Source organism: Scardinius erythrophthalmus, assembly GCF_964197995.2.
Source record: "Scardinius erythrophthalmus genome assembly, chromosome: 10".
NCBI lineage: Eukaryota > Metazoa > Chordata > Actinopteri > Cypriniformes > Leuciscidae > Scardinius > Scardinius erythrophthalmus.
In genome coordinates, this window is record NC_138230.1 from 2,175,832 (window position 1) to 2,202,518 (window position 26,687).

Below are 26,687 nucleotides of genomic sequence, written 5' to 3' on the forward strand. Positions count from 1 at the left end.
ATGTGTTCAAATGTTATTCACCGATTCTGACTCTGAAGAGGAATATTTGCCTTTTGGAAATGACGATCGGCCGTCTAATGATCGCGCTTCTCCTAGTACATCTTTGCCGCGCCGCCCACGCTTCTCCCGGTACATCTTTGCCACACAATGGTACCGCCCGCGCTTCTCCCAGTACATCTTTCCCGTCGGCGCATCTCCCGTTAGGCTACATCTTTGCCGTGCAATGGAGCCGCGCGCGCATCTCCCGGTACATCTTTGCCGTGCAATGGAGCCGCGCGCGCTTCTCCCGGTACATCTTTGCCGCGTAATAGTGCCTCCGTGCAAGGTGCGAGTATTCACGAAGCACAAACAGATAATTTTGCTCGATAGGGGTCTCAGGGGTGGACGTGGTCTTTGTGTACTCTTTTCCTGATCATTTGGAATAAGGATAAAAAGACCAAAAAAAAAACACTCCATATATATTTTTTCCTGAATATTACTGATGAACTGATCAAAAAGTAGGCTACTGTTCACATGTGTTTTACTACTAAAGTATTGTAATATAGTAATAATTTAGTACTTTCTCCTATTTTATTGTTGGTTTCCTCTTATGTAAATAAATTTCACCATCAATTCAATATCTACTATTTCCTGAATATTACTGATGAACTGATCAAAACGTAGGCTACTGTTCACATGCGTTTTACTATAGTATAGTAATAATTTTGTACTTTCTCCTGTTATTGTTGGTTTCCTCTTTTCTCATCATTTGGAATAATACAATAAAACATGCAAATAAGTTCAAAAATCAGTTCAATATCTACTATTTCCTGAACATTATGAAATTCAATAGGGCCGCCCCCCTGATGACGTCATAGTATGCAAATTAGATTAGTATATTTACACCCCACATAAACGTTCAGTCATCCCCAACATTTTTCTAATTTACAGTAGATCTCTATATTTAAGCCCTTTCAAGGCACAAGCTTTTGACATTTTGATGTCAAAATCCAGCATTTTTTCAAAAAAAACCTTGGCGCCTAAAGGGTTAAAAGTGGCAGTGCATCATTCATTTTAAATAAAAATAAATATAATGCAATAGAAGATTTTATTGTGAATGTTACTAAAATCAAAGGCATTTGAATGTGTTTGGAGGGCTGAATTACTCAAATTAAGTCATTAAATAAATATTTTATATGGAGATGTCTGTAGTAGAGCCAGTGTAAATGTCATTTCTGAAGAAACAAAAGTCGTCACCTTTAATTATACAGCGCTTTTTACAACACAGATTGTTTCAAAGCAGCTTTACAGTGATAACAGGAAAATAATGCAACAAAGTTTGTTTCAGTTGTACAGCAGATCTAGAAGAAAATATTGTCATAGTCATTGTTAAGTTCAGTGTTTAATCATTTCTGTTGTAAAAAAGTAATGTCATCGTCCAGCTCAGTTCAGTTCTCATATAATGGTGTCAATGCAGGCAGATCAATAATATTGTTGAATATTAAGTGTCCTCAACTAAGCAAGCCAGAGGCGACAGTGGCAGGAACTCAAACTCCATCAGTGACAGGATGGAGAAGAAAACCTTGGCAGAAACCAGACTCAGTCTCTCAGTTCTCCTCTGGCCAATGGACTAACAGTGTATGATTATGATTCTGCATTACAGGTCAGAGGTCAGATTGGAAAGTATTTATAAGTATGCTTTGAAATCTCACAAAAGTTCTGCTCATAATATAGAAGCATATTAAGTGAAAAAAACAAAAAACAAAAACAATACTAGGAGAATAGTTTCAATGTGGTTCATTGGAGAGTGTGCAAACTTTTCCAATGACATGCTAGTCAAATATCATTGCTGCTTTTTGCAGAGCACATTTTGTCTGAACACATTTATCTAGCATGATACAGATGGATCACTCAAATCAGAAAAAAATGTGAAGGTTACGATGACCCCGAAGGACATGAGTGGCATGAGTTCTCAAGCCTACTGAATATGATCGGGTGAAAGCACATTTTAAACAGGTAACACTTATTCACACACGTAATCGCTCTCTCACTAATGCATTGCATTCAGACAAATGTAATCTTACAGTACTGTCTGTATTTGATTTTGAATGAGCAGAAATCAAATACAGACAGTATACAGACCTGTTTAAAATGTGCTTTCACCCGATCATATTCAGTAGGCTTGAGAACTCATGCCACTCATGTCCATCGGGGTCATCGTAACCTTCACATTTTTTTCTGATTTGAGTGAACCATCTGTATATTGCTAGATAAATGTGTTTAATGTGTGAATTCTTCCTAAAAATACAGTTCTATAATGGGCCGTTTGCATGAATTGTACTCGTGATGGAGCGGTAGTGGAGCGCTCTTGGAGCGAGTGAAAACCACGACGCCCCGACTTTTAAAAAATGCACTTCGCACGCCATTCAAAATCACACCGCTCCACTCCTCGCTCTGCTCCCACTCCACTCCGCTCACATACTCTGGTCTGTAGTTGCTCTTTATTCACCATCAGATGATCCAGAGAAGGTCAGACTAACATCTAAAACCTGTAAGTAAAACACAGACAGTCAAATGTGTGTGACATTATTATCCACTTTAGAACAACTAAAAGAAACTACTTAGATGATTAAGTGAGAGATTATAATATAATACTGTGATACACAATTGTTAAAGCTGTTTTTAAACATTCAGATTAAGATTTGGCACCTAAATCACCATGAATGATGACCATTGACCCTTGTCTATAATCCTGTATAACTGTCCTCTTTCTATGTCATTGGCTCAGTTTTATTTATTATAAAGAAAATAGAGATAAATAATTACCATTATCTTCTATTGCAATTGACATTCTTTCAAAATACATCATTTATGGATAAAAAGACAATGACAAAAGCAAAATATTGAATTGTTTGAAATTAAAAGAAACTTGAAGATATTTAATTGTTGCTATAAACTATTATAATGAATCAAACTCTTATTAAACTTATTTCTCTTACTCTTTTATTTATATTTTTTCGCTTTACTGTTTTATGTGTTTTCTATCTCATTGTTTGTTTTCTTGGCTTTTGTAAAGCACTTTGGTCAACACCAGTTGTTTTCAAACGTGCTATATAAATAAAATTGTATTGTATTATATTAAACATGTTTATAGTGTGTAATTCACCATCACAAGTAAAGTAAACTAAGAAGAAACAAAATTAACTTTCAATTAAAATATGAACAGTTTTAATCATCACTACTCACTCAAGCGTCTCCAGTTTATAATGTGGATCCTCCTTCAGATCAGAGAGCAGCTTCACATCTGAGTCTCTTAGATTATTTTGAGTCAGATCCAGTTCTCTCAGGTGTGAGGGGTTTGATCTCAGAGCTGATCTCAGAGCAGCACAACCTTCATCTGTAACACCACAATCACTCAACCTGTAGAGAACAATGACACTCTTCAGTCTCTCAGATCAGGATCTACAGCTCAGATAAGCAGGAACTTCACAATTAGATGATAATGATCACACAGCACCATTAACAGGTCCAGTCTAAGGTTCAGACCCGCTTCTACAAACTGCTTGCGCGGGTTAGTTTCCATTTGAAAAAAATTTCAAGAATATTCAATAACAGTTTATTTAATGGTGTCCTTGTTACATATGTTACATGTATCTACCATGGTAATAACAGTAGATTATGCATAATTACATGTAACTAACCCTCAACCAAATCCTAATCCTACCCTAACCATATAGTAAGTACATATAGTTGCTTAATATTACTCAGTGCTTAAATATATAATTACACTTTAAAATAAAGTGTAATGGAATATTCATTTTTTATGCAAGTACCCAAAAATCATCAACATATCTGTATATGAACATGGTTGTCACATCTAGGGTTAGTCATTAATATTGTAAAATGATGTCAGACACATTGGAAAGAATCTAATGAAAATAAAAGCAACAGTCCCATAATTAATTTCACAGTGGATCTTTTTTTTGTATGACAATCATTATTTACCATATGAAACATTTTATACAAACTTACCACAGTATCTCCAGTTTACAGAGAGGATCCTGCAGTAGATCAGAAAGCTGATTGACTCCAGAATCTCCAACTTTATTTCCAGTCAGATCCAGTTCTCTCAAGTGTGAGGGGTTTGATCTCAGAGCTGAAGTCAGAGCAGCACAACCTTCATCTGTAACACCACAATCCCTCAACCTGTAGAGAACAATGACACTCTTCAGTCTCTCAGTTCAGGAAACACTGATATAAATGATATGATATATATGAATTTCTCCTGAACAGATTTGTATATGAAACAGTTGTCATCTCTTCACATCATCCAATCATGTTTTTGACTTGTAAAAACTATTAAAAGTAAAATTACCTCAGAAGCTTTGGAAATAATCTTATGAAGATCAAACAATATTTTCAGTTACTTGATGGTAAACTTTTTTTTGTATATATTATTTTTGTATATCATTCATTATTTACCACAGGAGAAAAACAGACAATGTTGAGACTTTTATAACATCTTACCACAGTATCTCCAGTTTACAGTGAGGATCCTGCAGTAGATCAGAAAGCTGCTTGACTCCTGAGTCTCCTACTTTATTCCATGACAGATCCAGTTCTCTCAGGTGTGAGAGGTTTGATCTCAGAGCTGAAGTCAGAGCAGCACAACCTTCATCTGTAACACCACAACCACTCAACCTGTAGAGAACAATGACACTCTTCAGTCTCTCAGTTCAGGAAACACTGATATAAATGATATGATATATATGAATTTCTCCTGAACAGATTTGTATATGAAACAGTTGTCATCTCTTCACATCATCCAATCATGTTTTTGACTTGTAAAAACTATTAAAAGTAAAATTACCTCAGAAGCTTTGGAAATAATCTTATGAAGATCAAACATCATTTTCAGTTACTTGATGGTAAACTTTTTTTTGTATATATTATTTTTGTATATCATTCATTATTTACCACAGGAGAAAAACAGACAATTTTGAGACTTTTATAACATCTTACCACAGTATCTCCAGTTTACAGTGAGGATCCTGCAGTAGATCAGAAAGCTGCTTGACTCCTGAGTCTCCTACTTTATTCAATGACAGACTCAGTTCTCTCAGGTGTGAGGGGTTTGATCTCAGAGCTGAAGTCAGAGCAGCACAACCTTCATCTGAAACACCACAATCCCTCAACCTGTAGAGAATAATGACACTCTTCAGTCTCTCAGTTCAGGATCTACAGCTCAGATCAGCAGGAACTTCACAATCAGAAAGAGAGACTTAATCCACGACACCATTAACAGGTCCAGTCTAATTTAAGCATGATCTTTTTTATTTATATTTTCTCCTAGCACCGCATCATGACCGTCAACTGACTGTGTATGAAACCTCAGAGGCGTTTATAATCGACCTGCTCGACACTGTATTATTATATGAAAAGGTAGTTTGGAGAAAGAAACCTAAACAAACAAATAAACAAACAAATAAATAAATAAACAAAGATTTTATACAGATAAACTATAAATATAATAGGATTAAAGATAAAACATATTTAACTTGCAATTTATAGTACAGTTAATAATTGTACTGGAAAAACATGCTACCACATGAACAAGGACAAATGGGCTCTTTGTAAACCACAATTTTATACAATACTACTATTGATATTTATTTAGTTTATTTTGGTACATAAACTCAAAATTAAATCCATAAGATAAAAAAAAGGTTTGTTATAATGTGGTTTTCTCTTGCTTTTTTCCTTTTAATCTCAGTTATCAGTTTATTAAAAAAGAAATCAGGGGATTACAGTATTGATAGTACTGTAATATTGTTGCCAGAAGGTTTGTTTTGAACTCTGTAATGTAGGGGTGTCCAAACCTGTTCCTGGAGGGTCACTGTCCTGTAGAGTTGAGCTCCAACTCTAATTAAACAAACCTGAACAAACTAATCAAGCTCTTCAGACTGACTAGAAATGTCCAGTTGAATGTGTTGGAGCTGGTTGGATCTAAACTCTGCAGGACGTCGACCTCCAGGATCAGGATTGGACACTACTGCTGTAATGGATTATAATACACATGTGAGAAACAGTTTCAACTTAAAAAATATTTAATGTCCACAAAATTATTAATTTAGTGAAAAGCCATATAATAAGTGTTATGACTGTATATTATCCCTTAAAGGGTTACTTCAGGATTTAGCATTAAGCTTTGTATTAGTAGAAAACCTGTAGTATTTTCGAATTACCATGCTTTCCACCCTCATATACCCCTGAGACAAGAGATTTATGTATTTTTTGTCTGGAAAAAATCCCCCGATGACGCAAAAATTGCCATTTTGCGTCATCGGAGGATTTTCTGGCCAGAGGCTAAAGACTACAGGCAGTAGAAGGCGTTGTTCCGCATGTTTTCAGCCCGCCCATACAGGGTGGGATCTCACTCAGAATGTACACAGTGTCAGCCGTCTTTCTTTGGAAGCTAAGCTAGCAGGCTCTTGTTCTGTGGAGAAAGCTGAATAGAAGGAGAAAGCTGAGTAAGTTGTAGCGTGGCCACATAAAGGAAGGTTATAAATAAGGTTAGTACCACATAACTAAATATGTTGTGGCACTTTATGTATTACCTTGTCGGCTTTTCTCTGTACGCTGTATGCCTCTTCTTTTGTGTGTTGGGAACCTCATTATTATTCACACGTGACATTGATCTGCGCGTGACATTTCATCACGTGTGGTCCTGTCAGGTAAACAGGAAATGACTAGGAGTTTGGCCATAAAAGGAACCGGGATGCCGGTCATCGGGAGAAGCGTCTTCTCATCCCCTAACCTGTCGGAGTGCATGTGGATTATTCTGTGAGGGTCTGTCCTGGAAGCGCCGGGTCGCCGTTCCTCCGTGGAGTATTTTAGTTGGCTCGCGGCCAGGATTACTCGATCGGAGGACAGAAGACAGTCATCACGTTCATTGATCACGCTCACGGACTTGACATTCTCACCGGTGAGGCTGATCCTAACATTGTATATACACGCTGGACTATATGACTTTTCGCACGCACGCACACACACACACTCACACAGTTACAACTGGTTGTATATATTGGTGTTGTATATGGTATTATGGTATGGGTTGTTTATATTCTGTGAAGTTGTAAATACAAGCAGGTTGTTTGCTAAACATATCTCTTGGTATTGTACAGTGTGAGTGTTACAAAGTAACCATCCTCCTTTTCCCGGACTTGTCCGGCGGGCGAGATCGTTCAAAATGTCCGGGATTCAGCTTTTGCTTTCTGCGGTCGCCATTCATTGTTTACATGCACACCTTTCAATCTAACTGAATTCATTCCGATTGGTGAATTTGAATGTAGTGTTTACATGAACGCTAAACAAGTGATCAGTTGATGTGCGTTTTACCATTGCTAAGAAAAATTCCCGCTCCTCCGTGAGAGATGCGAGACCCGGCGCGTCTCAGTGATCACGCCACCGGCCTCGCGCTGTTCTCCCGCGGCCGTCAGCCTCGTCCTGCTCGCCACAGTAAACATGATGAATGGCGACTGTAGAACGCAAAAGCCGAATCCCAGACATTTTGGACGATCTCTAAATCCCTCGCAAACTCATCACGTAGGCTAGCTTTGTTGTTTTCAAATGCGCACTCTTACCGGTAGGTGTGGCCTCCTAAGGCAGCGAAGCAAGTGCATTCTGGGAGTTGTTGTCTTTCATCCACATAAGCCAAAAATACATTTTCTGGCTTATCTCAGTCTAGAAAGCTCCAAATTCAAAAATTTCTTCACATTTCTTCTATTTAAATGACCTATTTTAAATACACATTCATCTTCCCAGAGGTGAAGTATCCCTTTAAATGATCATCTTGTTTAAGCTTGTTTGTTCATCTTGGTTCAAATCTGCTTGCTAGAAACAATTTTACTTTGCAGAAGCCTTGAGTTTCATGATAAGATATTTATACTCAAATCAATATTTTGTGTCCAGTTATTTACTTATGTGGCAAGTAGGTGTATATTAAGCAGGATAATATACATTAAGGGCCCTATTTTAACGATCTGAAACGCAAGTGTCAAAGCGCAAAGCGCAAGTAACTTTGTGGGCGGGTCTTGGCACTGTTGCTATTTTCCCGGCGGGATAAATGACACTTGCGCCAGGCGCAAATCTAAAATGGGTTGGTCTGAAGTAGCTTCATTATTCATAGGTGTGGTTTGGGCGTAACGTGAAATAAACCAATCAGAGTGTCATCTCACATTCCCTTTAAGAGCAGGCTCGCTTGTTCTAAAGCGGAGTCCTATTATAACGGCGGATTTGCCAGGTGCGCGCCAGGAACGGTTTACAGCCGAGGAGAGCAACGCTCTCGTCAGGGACGTTGGGGATGGAGAAACCCACCCAAATTAACTTCGGTTAACCCTCTGGAGTCTGAGCGGTTTTCTGGGCCCTTGAGATGTTCTGACATGCCCTGACATTTGTGCTTTTTTCAGTTGCTTATAAACATATTAATGGCAAAGGTGTAAATTCACTCTATAAAGCACAAACAGGGCTACCATAATATGTGAGCCACGTGTATGTACATGTTTTCATTTTTGAGAGAATAATGTTTATGCGTGGATATTGAAAAAACTAAAAACTAAAATTTCTGAAATAAGGTCACAAAACACATAGTAAATATGTGTCAATAAGACTTTTGACCAATGGATGTCGTCGCCTATAGTTTTTTCTTCAAAATTATGTGAAAATAGTCTTGCTTTATCGTTCAAATAAAACCATACATTGATTTAAATTGATGTAAAACAGGTTTTGCTTGGAAAGCCAATATGCGAGGGGGCGTGAACGAGGAGTGGTTTACACCTGAATTACCACCCACTCTGCATAATGAGCCATTCACACAGGTGTGAAACTGGCTGAGCCACAATGCAAGGACAAAAGATATTTAGAAGAAGACTTATATTGACCATTTAAGATTTTGCTTACATCTATCTTGTAAATATGTTTTGCTATTTTATTAAAAAGGTTACAATTACAACAATAATTACAATTTCAACAATATTTCAAGTGTACTCTTTATTTGTAAAAAAAAAAAGAAAAAGATTATAGGCCTACATTTTATCTATGTATTCATTACTTTGAATATAGCCAACATTGGAACAGCTAACATCTTAGTTGATGACTTTATTTTTGACAAAAATATTAGGCTATTTTATATATAGAAATTGCTAAACAAAAGCTTATTTGACGAGGCAGTATATTCTACAGTAAAAACTGTACCCAAATCTACTAAACAAAATGTTGTCTTTCATATTTCGCCTGACTGTAAAGTTGTTTTCATGAAATATTAGGGCATATAAATGTTAATTTGCAGTTTACGTTGCTTATACAAATAGCCTACATTTTATTTCAACATATTTCAGTCGATTTTTACTCATCTCAGTATAGCAATACAGTTTGCTAAAACATCATCATTCGTTGATTATAGGCTTATTTACTTTAAATCCAGGAAATTTGTTAATGAAAAAATTATTAAAATTAAGATACAATTGATACAAAACTAAATTCGTTTTAAAGAAAGGATTTGTACTTTCTGTTTTGAGGTCTCTGTGAAAGTTTGAAAGTCTTTTAGTGTTTTTTTTTTTAGAGCTCGCGTCCATAATGGAGAACTGTCACGTAATATTGTTTTTTGCCAGCTGTGGTAAACAGCGCGCATCTATGCCGTTCATTCATTCATAAACAGAAACCCGAGAAGGAAAAACTTACTAGTATTCCTCAGCTCGTATTCCTCGATCGTATTCCTCATTATTCCTCACAGCGCTGCGAGACCATGCAAATAATGTTCTGAATAAACTTGTGTTTTGGTTTTCTCTAGCTGATTTGCGCAGATTACCTCAGCCATTTGCGTTTGAATAGCATGCGCTCTCCGTGGGCGGAGTCACATTACATTTGAATTAGTTCTAATTAGGTCGACTGGAATCGCTCTCTTTTAATACAGATTTCACAAGATGAGAATATTTGTTTTTTATATAAATTACTTCATTTTAAAGAAGAGATTTCAAGCTTCATAAAGACATATATCACATGTATGTGTGAGAAGTATTCACTGAGTTATGGTTCATTTTCGGACGCGTTTCAGAATGGACTACACGGACAGAGAAAAGGCAGAACTCGCTTTGTGCTTATTTTTCTTTATTTGTCGAAAAGCACAACATTGTGAGTATACACAAAAATAATACACATTTAACAGAATCGATTGATGTATGAAACTTGTTTTGTAAAATCAAAGTCAAAAGAGTATTTTGGGTCTCAATTCAACTCATATGGAAAAAAGCGAGCAGATCACGCCGGCGTGATCTCCGACCTCTGAGGGTTAAAAAGGCGTATGATAATCTGGGTAAATGTGTAAGCTATATGTATGCTTTTATAATAAATTTTCTATCTATCTATCTATCTATCTATCTATCTATCTATCTATCTATCTATCTATCTATCTATCTATCTATCTATCTATCTATCTATCGTAATAATGTATGATTTGCTAAAATGAGAACTGCTGCTTCTGTGTAGATGAGAGAATCAAAGTGTATGCGCGTTGTGCACACGCTACATTGATTATGGCCAAGCATGCGCCCTTAAAATAGCATATGAATAACATGCGCAACGCGCCACTGACTTTAAACTATTTTTTCCTGGTTAGTGGCGCAATTGTTTTCTAAACCTGCAAAATAGCATGAAGGAACGTTTGCGCCGGGACACGCCTCCTTTTTTGCTCTGAACCGCCCAGGGAGCGCAAGTTCATTCCCTAGTTTAGCGACGTGCTTCTGTGGAGGGAAAAGCGCGCTTTGCGCGGGTGCAAAATAGGAATGATACATGCGTCGGTGTACAAAGTCAATTGCGCTGGGTGCAAGATAGGGCCCTAAAACTGTTCTAATGACAAAATAAACATGACAGGGTGATCAGGACTGAAACAGAGGAGTCTTGTTTCGCCCTGAATGCACAACTAGCCACAGTTTATCCATCACATACAAGTATTAGTAAATAAAAACTTTGGAAAGAATCGCATGATTATTAAACAACAAAATTATCTATCAAGACAATTTTAGTCTTGTTTAGTTTATTTTGTTCATTATTGACCATATGAAAAATGGAGGATGTTGAAACATTTATAAAATCTTACCACAGTAACTCCAGTTTACAGTGAGGACCCTGCAGTAGATCAGAAAGCTGCTTGACTCCTGAATATTCTACTTTATTCCATGACAGACACAGTTGTCTCAGGTGTGAGGGGTTTGATCTCAGAGCTGAAGTCAGAGCAGCACAACCTTCATCTGTAACACCACAATCCCTCAACCTGTAGAGAACAATTTTTCAGGATTTACAGCTCAGATAAGCAGGAACTTCACAATCAGAAACAGAGACTTAATCCACAGCACCATTAACAGGTCCAGTCTGAGGTTACGGGGGTATAATATGGGGGTATAATGATTGCCAAACAAACAGCAAAAAAAAAAAAAAAATTAATTAGCAGGCTACCACTAGTAGGCCTCCACCCTAGGCCCACCTAGGTCCAGGTCCACACAGAACGGTGGTGGCAGATTTCCAAGGCACACACAAACATCCAAAGAAATGAAAAATAAAACAGAATGATTAAACCCAGGAAATTCAGTTGCTAATTGGACAGACGAAAGCAATCCTCGTTTTTGAAACCAGTCTAGATAAATTAGAGCTATATGCACCGTACCAATGAAGTTTAATGGTGTGGATGACTAATAGCTGTGCACACTCTTGCCAGCGTTGCTTGTTGCTGAAAACCAGTGTAGAATCACTACTCGCTATTATGCAAGCAAAGTTTCTGTAGTTTCTGTAAACTCGTAACTGCGTGTACCATTTCCTGGTCACCATACGCACAGACACCAGGCCAAGGTCCTCCCGTTTGCACAGCTGATACTCCAAGAGGCTCACTCTTCAACTCACACCACACTAATGTTCTCCTGTCCATGTCTCACAACACATTTAAAGGGACGTGTCACTTATGCCACCTGATCCAAATAATCAGTGCCAGTGGGCAGGCCTTCAAGCTACACTTCCCGTCTCAACCACCCTACCTGCTACATATATATATGATTTTCTCCTTTCTCCTTAACAGATTTGTATATGAAAGCAGTTGTCACCTCTTCACATAATCCAATCATGTTTATAACTATCAAAAACTATCAAAAGTAAAATTACCTCTGGTTTTGTTAAGAATCCACTGAATATGAAACATCCTTTTCTGTTACTTTTTTTGTATATATTATTTTTGTATATCATTCATTATTCACCACAAGAGAAAAACAGACAACGTTGAGACTTTTATAAAATCTTACCACAGTATTTCCAGTTTACAGTGAGGATCCTGCAGTAGATCAGAAAGCTGCTTGACTCCTGAGTCTCCTACTTTATTCAATGACAGATCCAGTTTTCTCAGGTGTGAGGGGTTTGATCTCAGAGCTGAAGTCAGAGCAGCACAACCTTCATCTGTAACACCACAATCACTCAACCTATAGAGAACAATGATACTCTTCAGTCTCTCAGTTCAGGAAACACTGATATAAATTATAAGATATATATGAATTTCTCCTTTTACAGTATTGCTTAGCTATGAAAGCAAATGCAAAACTCAAAAATGTGATCATGTTTTATCAGTGTAATGATAGTTGTCAGTGTGACTTACTGAACTGATCTGGATTCTTTAACCACAAGCAGCAGCTTCTGAAGAACTTCATCTGCTGTATTTTGTGCTCCAATAAAATGTTTTAGCTCAAAATCATCCATCTTCTGCTCTGATGTCAGCAACACATAAACCAGAGCTGACCACTGTGAAGAGGAGAGTTTGGTTTCTCCTATTTTTCCAGATTTCAAATAATCTTGGATCTCCTGCATCAGTGAATCATCACCCAGTTCATTCAGACAGTGGAACAGATTGATGGATCTCTCTGGAGAGCGATTCTCCCTGATCTTCTGTTTGATGTACTGAACTGTTTCCTCTTTGTTGTAGGAGCAGCTTCCAGTCTGTGTCAGTAGTTCTCGTAAGAGAGTCTGATTGGACTCCAATGAGAGACCCAGAAGGAAACGCAGGAAAAAGTCCAGATGTCCATTCTTACTCTGTAAAACCTCATCCACAGCTCTCTGATGCAGCTCAGATATTGAATGATATTTTAAAAAGCTTACAAATTTATAAAACAGTCTTTGTTTGGTGATTTGCCCAAACTCATTTCTGTTCTCGTTTGTAAAGTAAATGTGCGCATATAGAGCTGCTAGATGTTCCTGGATGCTCAGATGAACAAAGCAGAAGACTTTCCCCTGATACAAGCCCAACTCCTCTCTGAAGATCTGAGTGCACAATCCTGAGTACACTGATGCTTCTGTCACATCAATGCCACACTCTCTCAGGTCTTCCTCATAGAAGATCAGGTTGCCTTTCACAAGCTGCCGATAAGCCAGTTTCCCCAGTTTGAGAATCATGTCTTTATCTTTCACTTTCTTCTCATAGTCCTTCTCATGTCTGATGTTGGTCTGAATGATCAGGAAGTGTGTGTACATCTGAGTGAGAGTCTTGGGAATCTCTCCTCTCTCTGCTTCACTCAACATCTTCTCTAGAACAGTGGCTGAGATCCAGCAGAACACTGGGATGTGGCACATGATGTGGAGGCTCCTTGAGGACTTCAGGTGTGTGATGATTGTATTGGCCAGACTCTGATCACTGATTCTCTTCCTGAAGTATTCCTCCTTCTGTGGCTCATTGAAGCCTCGTACCTCTGTCACTCGATGGACACACTCAGAGGGGATGAGATCCGCTGCTGCTGGTCTGGAGGTGATCCAGATGAGAGCAGAGGGAAGCAGATTCCCCTTAATGAGGTTCATCAGCAGCTCGTCCACTGAGGCTGATTCAGATATATCACACAGTTTCACTTCGCTCTTAAAGTTCAGAGACAGACGGCACTCATTCAGACCATCAAAGATGAACAACACTTTATATTCACCACGGGATATTTCAATTTCTTTTGTTTCAGGGAAAAAGACATGAAGAAGTTCTGAAAGACTGAGTGTTTTGTCCTTCATTAAGTTGAGCTCTCTGAAAGGAAGTGGAAAAATTAGCTGGACATCCTGATTCTCTTTCCCTTCAGCCCAGTCCACAATGAACTTCTGCACAAAGACTGTTTTTCCAATGCCAGCGACTCCTTTTGTCAGCACAGTTCTGATGGGTTTGTCTTGTCCAAGTAAAGGTCTAAAGATGTCATTGCATTTGATCGGTGTGTCCTCTGTTGCTGCTCTCCTGGATTGTGTCTCAATCTGTCTCACCTCATGCTCATTATTGATCTCTCCACCTTTACTCTCTGTGATGTAGAGCTCTGTGTAGATCTCATTCAGGAGTGTTGGGTTTCCCCGCTTTGCTGTTCCTTCATACAGACACTGAAACTTCTTCAGCAGATTTGATTTAAATGTGCTTTGGACCAGTTGAGAATCACGACTAGAAGAAAAAATTAGATTACAACATAAATGAAATAAGTAAAAGTGATAGTAAAATATCTTTACAACAGAAATGTTGTACCTCAGAGTAGATGACATGTGGCTTCCTGTAAATGTTTCTCGAGTGTCTGTAGACTGATCACTAATTATGGACAAACATGGACAGAATCGAGACAATACAACAGAGTCGAGAAAACAGAGACAAGAATTCATATAGAGTCATTCTGTATCATCTCAACCAGAGGACCCTGGACAAACATGTTACTTTTGATTTATTTTCTGGGGAAAGAAATTCAATGGGACTCTGAAGCACCTTTTATGTTTATTTTTCTCATAGTTTGTATGCCTGTAACTCAAAACGTATGAAAGATATCTCAATATCCTTTTAGATTTTGGTTCCTAACAGACTTTTCTTTTGATATCTTTTTTAATAATATTTTTTAAAGCCATCTCAATGTGGCTCCATGTGCAGATTGTTGAATTTAACTAAATTTAATTTCTCAGTGATCAAAAACCAAATGTGGGTCACTTTGGATAGATCTAATATTTGTATTTGAAGAGGAATGTCTGAAGAAATAATAATGTTATTAAAATATGGTAAATATATGGTAATGGTAAAAATTTACCTTTATTCATTCATTTAAATACAATAATTGAAAACTCATTTAGACTCCCCTCAACAAATTAGTGGATTCATCAGTAAATAATTGTTAATGGCATATAATACAGTTTTTTTATGCTCATAACTGTTTATCATTCTTCAGAAAAACAAAACAAAAAACAAAATAAAAAAATTATCCAGAAACTTCTGAAATTTAGTTGATTTGACACAGAATTACCCTATCGTTGATTTTACATGTAAATAAACCTCTCATAGAGATCTATGTATCTATATATGTATCTATCTATCTATCTATCTATCTATCTATCTATCTATCTATCTATCTATCTATCTATCTATCTATCTATATATCTATATATTAAATGTTGTACCTTAGATCAGTTGATGAGTGTTTTCCCTCAAATTTCACTGGCTGTCTCATAGACACGTCACTCTTCATGGACACACAGCTGGACTCCGGTGAGATTAATCTGTCACCCTTAAACTGACTTTAATAGAATTGAAACAAAAGAACAGAGACAAGAATTCTTAGACTATATTACAGTACATGTAGATCAGGGATGGGCAACTTCGATACTGGAGGGCCACTGTCCTACAGAGTTTAGCTTCAACCCTAATCAAACACACCTGAACAAGCTAATCAAGGTCCTCAGGATTACTAGAAAATTACAGGCAGGTGATTTTTTCAGGGTTGGAGCTAAACTCTGTAGGACAGTGGCCCTTCAGGACCGAAGTTGCACATCCCTGATGTATATAAACCTCACATAGAGATCTATGTATCTATATATGTATGTATCTATCTATCTATCTATGAAATGTTGTACCTCAGATCAGTTGATGTGTGTTTTCCCTCAAATTTCACTGGCTGTCTCATAGACACGTCACTCTTCATGGACACACAGCTGGACTCCGGTGAGATTGATCTGTCACCCTTAAACTGACTTTAATAGAATAGAGACAAAAGAACAGAGACAAGAATTCTTAGACTATATTACATTACATGTAGATAAACCTCACATTGTAATGCTAGGTTCCCAAATGAAAACGTAGATCAAGCAGATTCAAATAACAAGAGTATTTATTGCAAACATGTTAAGCCAACGTACAAAACACTTGACACAAACAATAACCGGCCGTGAACACAGAACAATGAGGAACTTAGGGTGCTTTCACACTGGTAGTTTAGTTCGGAATGGGGCACGGTTCACATGAAAAAAAGTTAATGTGAATGCTGTCATGTGGACCCGGGTGCGCATTGGGGTACCGAACCCAAGACTACATGGAGGAGGTGGTCTGAGTTCGGTTGCACTCGAACCGTGTTGTGGTTCGCGTGAGTATGAAAGCTGCGCACTTTCTCAGGAAGTAAAGTTACTTGCGCATTTTAGCTGATTATGATGTATTTAGTTAAGTAAAACACATGTAAAGGATGACAGTGTTGATGATTTACCTTGGATGCGAGCGAGAGTGAGCCTGCAGTGTATTCACGCATAGCGTGTGGAGTCAGAGCAACAAATTAATGGAAATCCACTGTGTCCTCAAGAGTGCGTTTGCAATCAGCAGAAAGCCAAACGTGACACACAGTAAACCTGTGTGTAATGATGAGGCAGTGTCGTTGAGATCCATTTGCAGTATCTTTATTGGTAATAGTAAACGTAACACAATCAGGAAGGGGTCAATCACCAGAAAAGGATATATCTGAGGCAGTCCACAATCATAGTCGATGGGCAGGCAGATAATCAGGGCAGGCAGCAAACAGTAAAGCATAAATCCAGTCAAACGAAGCAGGGTCACAATGGCATGAAGCAGAGGGTCAAAACGAGTAGAACAGTCCAGTATCAGTAAACGAGGAATCAGTATAAACAGGGAAAATGCTCAGAAATGTCAACCAGGGTGAAACAAGACTTCGCAATGAAGCAGTGGAAAAGTGCTGTATAAATAGTCTGGGTGATGAGTGGCAGGTGTGCAGATAATCAGTACACTGTAAACCCTAACACTCAAAATCATTAATTGGTTTGAGTAGGACAAACTTAAATTCAACTAATTAGTTCAGTTCAATTAACTTGTTTGAGTATTTAGCACTTTCTTTTTCTTTCAAATTCACAGAACTGATATATTTCAGTTGAAAAACAACTGTTTCATTGTTTTGAGTTTTATGAAATTATTTATTTTAATTTAGACAAACTTAAGTTTAACTGAAACGGCTGGGATGTCTATTTCCCAGCATGCTTTGCCGATGGCACTTGAAAGGGAGAGTAAATGCTAAAATTAAGTGTAATATAATGTTTTTTTTGTGTGTGTGTGTGTGTGTGTAAGATTAATGTTAAATGTGAGATTTAGTAGTGATTAATTAATTAATGTTTTGTTATGCTAATTTAGAAGAATTTCTGTTAATGTTGGCTTTACATTGTAAAAAATAAAATCTTTAAAAAACGGTCAATGACTGTCAGCTACAGCTGCCAAACAAAAACCGTAAAACTAAAGTAAAATATCTTTATTTAAATGAAGTGCAAAAAACTTTTACAGAAATTTTCCTTAAATGTTTTACAGAAAAACACTGTTATTTTACAGCTATTTGCTGAATTATTACGATCAAACACCTTCACTGTAAAAAAAATCCCATAAAAAAAAACAGTCAAATGACTGTCAGCAATGGCTGCCATACAAAAAAACGTAAAATTAATGTAAAATATCCTAATTTAAATAAGTGCAAAATTCTGTTACAGAAATCTTCAATTAATCTTTTTAAACAGAAACACAGTTATTTCACATGTATTTTCTGATTTTTTTTTACTAAAAAACATGCAGTTAACTATATGCATGATTTGCTGTGACTATACGTCACTGCATCAGCAACTACACAATTACTATCAGTTAACCCTCTGGTGTCTGAGGGGTTTTTGGGGTCCTTGAGATGTTCTGACATGCCCTGACATTTGTGCTTTTTTCAGTTGCTTATAAACATATTAATGGCAAAAGTGTAAATTCACTCTATTTAGCACAAACAGGGCTACCATAATATGTGAACAACTTGCATGTACATGTTTGTATTTTTGAGAGAATAATGTTTATGCATGGTTTTTTAAAAAACAAAAAACTAAAGTTTCTGAAATAAGGCCATAAAACACATTCTAAATATATGTAAATAAGACTTTTGACGAATGGATTTCGTTGCCTAGAATTTTTTCTTCAAAATTATGTGAAAATCATCCTGCCTAATCATTCACATAACACAATACATTGATTTAAATCTTGTAAAACACTTTTTGTTTGGAAAGGCAATATGCGGGTGGGCGTGATTCACACCTGCAGAGTCAATGGGGCCCGCATAATGAGGCTGCATACGTAATGAGCCTTTCATTCAGGTGTGTGACTGAGCCACAAGAATGCAAGGACAATATATAACTGGTTTGTTGTTTTTTCCACAAATTTTGCTTGCAAATTGTACAATATCCAAGGTAAACATTTCTAGTAATTGTGCAGTTAATTGTTCTCATACTGTATTTTCAGATTTGGAATATATTCTCTTCCCAAATGTGTCACTAATAAAGCTTAATAAAATTATTTAAAGAGAAGGCTTATAATGACCTTTTAAGATTTTGTTTACATCTATCCATATATATATATATATATATATATATATATATATATATATATATTTATATATATATATATATATATTTATATATAATATATATATATAATATATATATATATATAAATATATATATATATATATATATATATATATATACAATTTTTATATTGTATAAGGTTATACAATTACAACAACATTTAAAATTGTAACAATATTTCCAGTGTAATCTTTCTTTGTATTCGCGATTCATATTAAAACAGTATTTTTGCCAGCTGTAGTAGCTCCACAACAGCACGCATCTGTGCGTTCATTCATTCAGATTAGAACAAAGCAAACAGAACTGACCTAATTCCTCAGCGGGATCCATTTGCTCCTCGAAATGATACTTCCAGAACTTCTGAGGTAAATTTTTGCAGGATTATTATCAAGATAGTATTATTCCTCACAGCATCGTAAAGTAGGCTACATAAGTCTGAAAGTGAACTCGCGGTGTGTGTTATCCATCTGATGTGGGCGTTTCACAGGTTTGTTTGGATCGGCTCACACTTGTTAATGAAAAAATTATTAAAAGTAAGATACAATTGATACAAAACGAAATTCGTTTTAAAGAAAGGATTTGTACTTTCTGTTTTGAGGTCTCTGTGAAAGTTTGAAAGTCTTTTAGTGCTTTTTTTAGAGCGCTCACGTCCATAATGGAGAACTGTCACGTAGCCTAATATTGTTTTTTCCTCATACATGCGAACACGAAAAATAAAAGACAAAAGACTTTTAAGTAAAACTTACTCCGAAATTGTGTTCTCGGCGGAATTCGCTCTTCAATATGCTGCCGTTTATCGTCTGAGTTACAATCTTCCTCTGAGGAAAAAGTGCATTCTTCCTCGCTGTCCAGAATCATCTGAAGGGCATCTTTATTACCGGAGAAGCGTGTCATAGGCCTACTCAAAACGCGATGAACTATCAGTAAGTCTGATGAAGAAACTTTTTATGGCATTGATCGAGGGGCGTATGCGATGCATACTAGATCACCTAACTATTTACATGTGAATCGCGCCGGGGGCGGAGCGGCCTCAGCTGATTATAGAGATAATGAAGCAGAAGGAAAAACGGTACCTCTCCTTGCTTTCAAACGGATTACGTGAGTTGAAAACATTTGTTTTTTATATAAATTACTTCATTTAAAAGAGGAGATTTCAAGCTTCATAAGGACATATCTCACGTGCCTGTGTGAGAAGTATTCGCTGAGTTATGATTCATTTTCGGACGCGTTTCAGACTGGTCTACACGGAGAGAGAGAAGGCAGAACTTGCTTCGTGTTTATTTTTCTTTATTTGGCGAAAAACACAACACTTTGTTTTTATTGTGAGTGTACACAAAAATAGTACACACTTAACAGGATAGATTGATGTATAACACAAGCATATAAGATAAAAATTTATATTTTTATTTTATTATTTTTTTGCACTCATACGGAAAAAAACGAGCCTATCGCGCCGGCGCGATAGCCGACCTCAGGGGGTTAAATAAAGCAACATGCAGCATTTCATCAGTGTTTATCTGCTCATCCTGAACTGAAGCTCAGGCTCTACTCTTCCACACAATGGTGACACACGAAACACACCATACAGAAACACTTTAAACCCCAACAGAACATTAAACACTAACAGATCTCTCAGGATCTCAGCATCTTCACTTATTACAATCCAGACTTTATTTATTTCATACTAACATTCTTATTGAGAATTAACAGAGGTTTAGAGGTTTAACTTAAGTTTTTCTCTGGTTGCTTTAACTTTGTGTCTTTGATGCATATTAGTTTTGGTAGGAATCCAAAAGAAACTCAGATCAGATGATGTTGGTCACTTTTTAGTGATAATAGTCATCATGTAGTGTCCTGCTTCACTGATACCATCTGAAGTGTAATACCTCATTAAGTTGATAAATATTAGTTGTTAATTTTGCATTATAAAACTGCTATAGAAGATTCTGCAGTGCTGTGATACTCAGATTTTATGAAGTCATTATACAGAAAATGTTTTGACAGGATCATATAGACTCACTCAGACATCAAGAATCAGCATATGAATCGCAACAATGGTGACAATGAAAAAAAAATCTGATCAACTCTGAACAACTATAAAGTCACAAAATGGCTTTGTTGGTTGTCACCATTGTTGAGATTCATATGTTGATTCTTGATGTTTCTATACTACAATAAAAATTAGCCAAAAAAAAAAAAGTTATAATACTGATGCCATAATATTTCAAGGGTCATGTGATAAGTTATGGCATTATAGACTTTGTATAAAGCTTACGTAATCTAACCTAATATATTCATGCTTGACTGACAAATCAGTGAATCAGATCACCATATAATGATTATAACATCATTATTAAATGACCAAAATCATCTGATATTTTCTACTGCATTTATTGCTATAACAAATGTGTATCAAATACACAGTTAAAGCAGCCAGAGTAAATTAAAGTTTAAAACTCAAGGGTCATGAGCCAAACTAAAGCAGACATTTATTTTAAAGTATTTTACTTTATTTAAATTAGAATATTTTACTTTAATTTTATGTTTTTTGACCATTTGACCCTTTTTTAACGTTTTTATTTTTACAATGAAGTTATATGACCATAATAATGCAGGAAATACCTGTGAAATAACAGTGATTTTTTGGTTTATTTAATTTAGAATATTTTACTTAAATTTTATGGTTTTTGTTTGGCAGCCGTAACTGCCAGTCATTTGACACTTTTTTACGATTTCTTTTACAGCGTAGGATAGTTACCATCATAGTGACAAGTGGTGCATGTAGCCTGATTTGAGAGCAAATAATCCCTTTACATTGTTGCGCTCATACAACAACTGCTTCTGTAAAACATACTATTGCTAATATGTTAGGAAATTAGTATGTTAGCAGATTAGCTTTTAAAAGCTAAGTTTATACTAATAAAAGTATGCACATTGAGATTAAATGAAAGTTATAAATTAATTGTATTAATTAATGTACTTTGAGATTCAGAACTTAAAAAAAATTTGAGGCAACTGATTGTTCTGCCAACTTATTCAAGTTTACAGTGTACTTCATAGATTTGAGTTATATTAATTGAATGGACTTAGTACTATTAACTTTATTTACCCAAGTTATCTTAACAATAAGTTATCGAGTTACTTGGACACAAATCTTTTTTTTATGCTTAAATTGTTTGAGTTAATAAACTTAAATGATTTAAGGCAATCGGTTTCCTCAAACGGTTTGAGTTGAACTAACTCATCAGGTTTTACAGTGTACCAGGCACGGGGTTATGGGAAATGGAGTGAAAATGTGTAATTTTAATATTTGGGAGATAGAGCCCTCTGATGGCGAACCACAGAGGCTTGATTCGTAACAGAGCCCCCTCGCTGTGAGTGGCTCCTGACTCAAGGAGGTGGTCGACGCCGGGGTCTTCCTCGAGCTCGAGGGGCTGGTTTTCCCAGATGGGTCCTATGAAACTCTGCAGTAAGAGATGGGTCGAGAATGTCCTCGGAATTGACCCAGAACCTCTCTTCCGGGCCATATCCCTCCCAGTCCACGTGGTAATGGAGAACTCCTCCCCGTCGTCTGGAATCCAGGAGTTCCTGCACCTGATAAGCCTCCTCGCTATCTATGATGGGAGGGGGTCCCTGGTCACTGACTTCCTCTTCTACCTCCCCTCTTGGACCACCAGCAGGCTTGAGCAAGGAAACATGAAAAGTGGATGAGAAACGGTAACTAGAGGGTAAAGCTAATTGATATGAAACAGGAGTAATTTGCCTAACTATTTTGAAAGGACCAACGTACCTGGGACTGAGTTTTCTGACGAAGGTCTCTTGAAGAGAGCCAGACCCATTGACCTGGAAGGTATGTAGGATTGGGACGATGGCGGCAATCAGCTTGTTCCTTTTGTCTTCTAATAGCTCATTGTAGATGGACATGGACTTCATTCCAGGTAGCTTCACTTCATTGTAGCCAGTCATTGATTGTGGGAAGTTCAGTGGGCTCTCCTGACCATGGGAATAAAGGAGGCTGGAAGCCGAGGACACATTGAAAGGGAGTCATGCCAGTAGAAGATTTGCGGAGGGAGTTCTGTGCATACTCAGCCCATAGTTGGTAGCAACTCCAGTCTGCTTGATTCTGGTGACAGTAGGATCTTAGAAATCGGGTGAGTTCTTGATCGAGGCGTTCTGTTTGACCGTTCGATTGTGGGTGATAACCAGATGTGAGACTGACATTAATGTTAAGTTGACAGAAGAATGCTGATCATACACGAGAGGTGAATTGGGGTCCTCGGTCTGAAACGATGTCCTCAGGTAAGCCATAGAACCGGAACACATAATTGTCATAGCTGTTCAGTTGTTTCAAGAGCCGTGGGCAGTTTGGGTAAGGGAATGAGTCGACAAGCTTTGGAGAAGCGATCTATTACTGTGAGTATGGTGGTGTGGTTTTGGGAATTGGGGAGATCGGTGACAAAGTCTATTGCGATGTGAGACCAGGGACATTGAGGAATGGGTAATGGTTGTAGTAGTCCGGCTGGTGGTTGTTTGGAGGGTTTGGATACATTACAGGTAGAATAGTTCTGGACAAAGGAGATAGTATCGTTCTGCATGGAAGGCCACCAGAAGTGATTTGTGAGGAGCTGAAGGGTGGCTGTGATACCTGGATGGCGGGAACTGAGTGATGAATGAACGTGTTGGGTGACCTTCTTGTGTAAGGGTGGTGTAACATATGTCTTGTCGGGTGGACAGTCTGGTGGAGGTGGATCTGATTTGGGCCTCTGTCAATTCTGTAAGAATGTCCCATTGAACCGGAGGAAGGATGAGAGTGGGTGATATGGTGGATTCGTCGGATGGTTGTTAATGAAATGATTCATGTTGCCGAGAGAGAGCATCATCCTTGATATTCTTTGACCCAGGTCGATAGGTGACTGTGAAATTGAACCATGTAAAGAACAACGCCCACCTTGCCTGCCTTGGATTGAGTCTTTTTGCGAAACGTAGATATTCAAGGTTTCTGTGGTCAGTGATTACCAGGAAAGGATGCTTGGCTCCTTCCAACCAGTGTCGCCATTCCTCGAAGGCTGCTTTCATGGCTAACAGTTCACGGTTCCCAACATCATAATTTTGTTTGGTGGTGGTGAGCTTCCTTGAAAAGTTGGCACAAGGAAACATCTTAGGAGGTGTGCCTTGGCGTTGAGAGAAAACAGCACCGATGCCAGTGTTGGATGCATCTACTTCTACAGTGAACTCGAGCTTGGGATAAGGATGATGCAATATGGGAGCACTGGTGAACTGGTTCTTGAGGTCTTAGAAAGCCTGTAAAGCTGCTGGTGACCAGATTAATCTTCGTCCTCCTCTCTTTGTCATGGATGTCAGGGGAGCTGCGATTGTACTGAAGCCTCTTATAAAACATCTGTAGAAGTTAGCAAATCCAAGAAATTGTTGCAGCTCTTTGATCGTGTTGGGTTGTGGCCATTTTAACACTGCCTGTACTTTACTGTCATTCATGGCAACCCCTTCTGGACTGATTACATACCCAAGAAATAATACCAAAGTTTGGTGGAACTCATATTTCTCTGCCTTGGCAAATAGTTGCTGAGAGATTAAGCATTGTAGGACCAGATGAACGTGATTGACATGCTCTTCAAGGGAATCTGAGTATATGAAGATGTCATCAATATAAATAATCCATCTGTTTAACATATCTCGGAAGGTGTCATTGATAAATGCCTGGAACACAGAAGGACTATTGGACAACCCAAAGGGCATAACCATATATTTATAGAGCCCTGTGGCAGTAGAGAAAGCTGTCTTTCATTTGTCACCATCTCAAATACGAATGAGGTTGTAGGCATTTCTGAGGTCAAGTTTAGTGAAATATTTGGCTGAGCGAAGTTGTTCTAGGGCTGCTGGAACTAGCGGAAGAGGGTAGCGATACTTGACTGTTATTTCACTGAGCCCTCGATAACTGATGCAAGGGTGAAGACCTCCATTCTTCTTACTGACAAAGAAGAAACTGGCTGAAGCTGGTGAAGTGGATGGTCGAATAAATTCCTTAGCTAATTCCTCTTCGATGTATGACTTCATGGCGTCAGAGTCTGGTTGTGATAGGAGAAAGATGCAACCTTTGGGGGGCGTTGAACCTGGGATGAGTTCAATGCTGCAATCGCTGGATTGATGAGGTGGAAGCTTCTTGAAGGTCGGAATATTCAGATGGAAGGTTTGGGACAGTATTTGTTTCCTGAAGTACGGTGACAGATTGAATAGGAGTGGGAGCGATGGATTGAAGACAGTTTTGTTGACATTTATCAGACCAATGAGTGATTTGTCTATCGGTCCATGAGATTTGTGGGCCGTGTTGTTGTAACCATGGAAGACCCAGAATTATGGGATGGTTAGGTGACTGAATGAGGAATAGCTGAATGGTTTCTGTGTGTACGGATCCTGTGTGTAGTGTAACGTCTCTGGTAGAGTAAGCAACATGACCTGCACCCAGAGGTCGTCTGTCTTGCACTGCCAACGCAGATTCACAGAGTATTAGGGGAATGAGATGAGACTGGGCAAAGTCATTGTCATAAAATTACCCGCTGCTCCTAAATCAATCATGGCAGTGGTTATCACGGATTTGCCAGAAAACATTAAAGTCACGGATAATTCGACATATGATGAAGAGCGAGAGATAGATCTTGGAGAACTTACAGCAGTGGTATTTCGAGGAGATGGTCGCTTGGGACAGGATGCTTTAAGGTGTCCTGGTTGACCACAATGCAGAAAGAGGCTCTGTTGTATGCGTCATTCTCTTTCTTCAGAAGTGATGCGTGTAAGTCCGATTTGCATGTGTTCAGGATCGTGCGCGTCAGGAGATGTTGTGGTGTGATAAGCCAGATTCCTAGTTGGTCTGCGTGATCGAATCAAATCAAAGTCAACGCAGATGGCCAGATTAATTAATTGATCCAGAGTTGCTCCTTCATCGTGACAGGCAAGTTCAGATTTGAGCTCCAGATATAGACCATTGCGGAACAGTAACTTTAAAGTGGTTTCAACCCAGTCAGTTTGTGCTGCCAACGTGCGAAAAGTGAGAGCAAACTCAGCCGCCGTTCTCCCTCCTTGTCTGAGTCGTAACAGTTGAACACCAGAACACTCAGTTGGTCAGGCACACCTGAATTAATCAGTTTGTCCAATAATGGCAGACAGGAAACAAAGGAGCTGGCTGAAGTTCAGGAAGTAGTGCAGCTATGCATAAAGCCCATTGATATCTTGAAGCAGTGGAGAAGTGCTATATAAATAGTCTGGGTGATGAGTGGCAGGTGTGCAGATGATCAGTACCAGGTATGGGGTTATGGGAAAGGGAGTGAAAATGTGTAATGTTAATATTCGGGAGATGGAGCCCTCTGGTGGCGAGTGGGAGGAACCACAGAGGCTTGATTCGTGATGCTGTGCTGCGCATAATATCACCAAATTAATAAAAAACCTAATAAATTGAGCCGCGTTCTGTTTTCTATCATGCACCGTGCACGTTTGTGATGATGTAAGATGCACGCAAACGCACCAGGGTTCGATAGAATCAAGTTGAGTATGAAACCAGACCAACGCTGCAGGGGGCGTCGGGAACAATCACGCTCGGATTCGGACCGCAGCAAACAAACCCAGTGTGAAATCCCCCCAAAAATACACAGATGAATAAGGAAGACAAGGTGATTACAGCTGAACATGGTGAGTGATGATGATGATCGCTGGCAGGTACGGTTAATGGTGGAGTGAGTGCAGGTGTGAGCCGGGGGGGATGATGGGACATGTAGTGAAGACGGGGACTAACAGGTGACCGTGACACACATAGGAGAATCAATCCATCTACCTATCTTTTACCATTGCTTTTAAATCTGTTGTTGTGTTTGTGTTTCTCAATAAGTGATGTAGTTGTGTTTAGTTTGGTTGAGTTTGTCAGTATTGTTCTGGTCCAGATTATCAGTGTTTTGTGTGTCAGT

General features: G+C 38.1%; 2 protein-coding genes across 2 annotated transcripts in view; both read right to left on the reverse strand.

The window, feature by feature from the left end:
- Positions 1-1,216: 1,216 nt before the first annotated feature.
- On the reverse strand, positions 1,217-14,593 carry LOC308697133 (protein NLRC3-like). The gene is made up of 9 exons (XM_081376252.1): positions 14,546-14,593; positions 12,668-14,464; positions 12,321-12,494; positions 11,132-11,305; positions 5,002-5,175; positions 4,507-4,680; positions 4,012-4,185; positions 3,226-3,399; positions 1,217-2,528 (listed from the first exon to the last, which is right to left on the reverse strand). The coding sequence occupies exons 1-9, from the start codon at positions 14,560-14,562 to the stop codon at positions 2,522-2,524; spliced, it is 2,865 nt and encodes a 954-aa protein (XP_081232378.1). The 5' UTR covers positions 14,563-14,593; the 3' UTR covers positions 1,217-2,521.
- Positions 14,594-24,531: 9,938 nt separating this feature from the next.
- Positions 24,532-26,687, reverse strand: part of LOC308696820 (NLR family CARD domain-containing protein 3-like) — a gene marked incomplete at both ends in the record, with an annotated part of 28,028 nt that continues 25,872 nt past the window's right edge. Inside the window, one exon of the mRNA XM_081375720.1 lies at positions 24,532-24,943. Coding sequence (XP_081231846.1) covers positions 24,532-24,943 — 412 coding nt within the window. The remainder of the gene's footprint in view (positions 24,944-26,687) is intronic.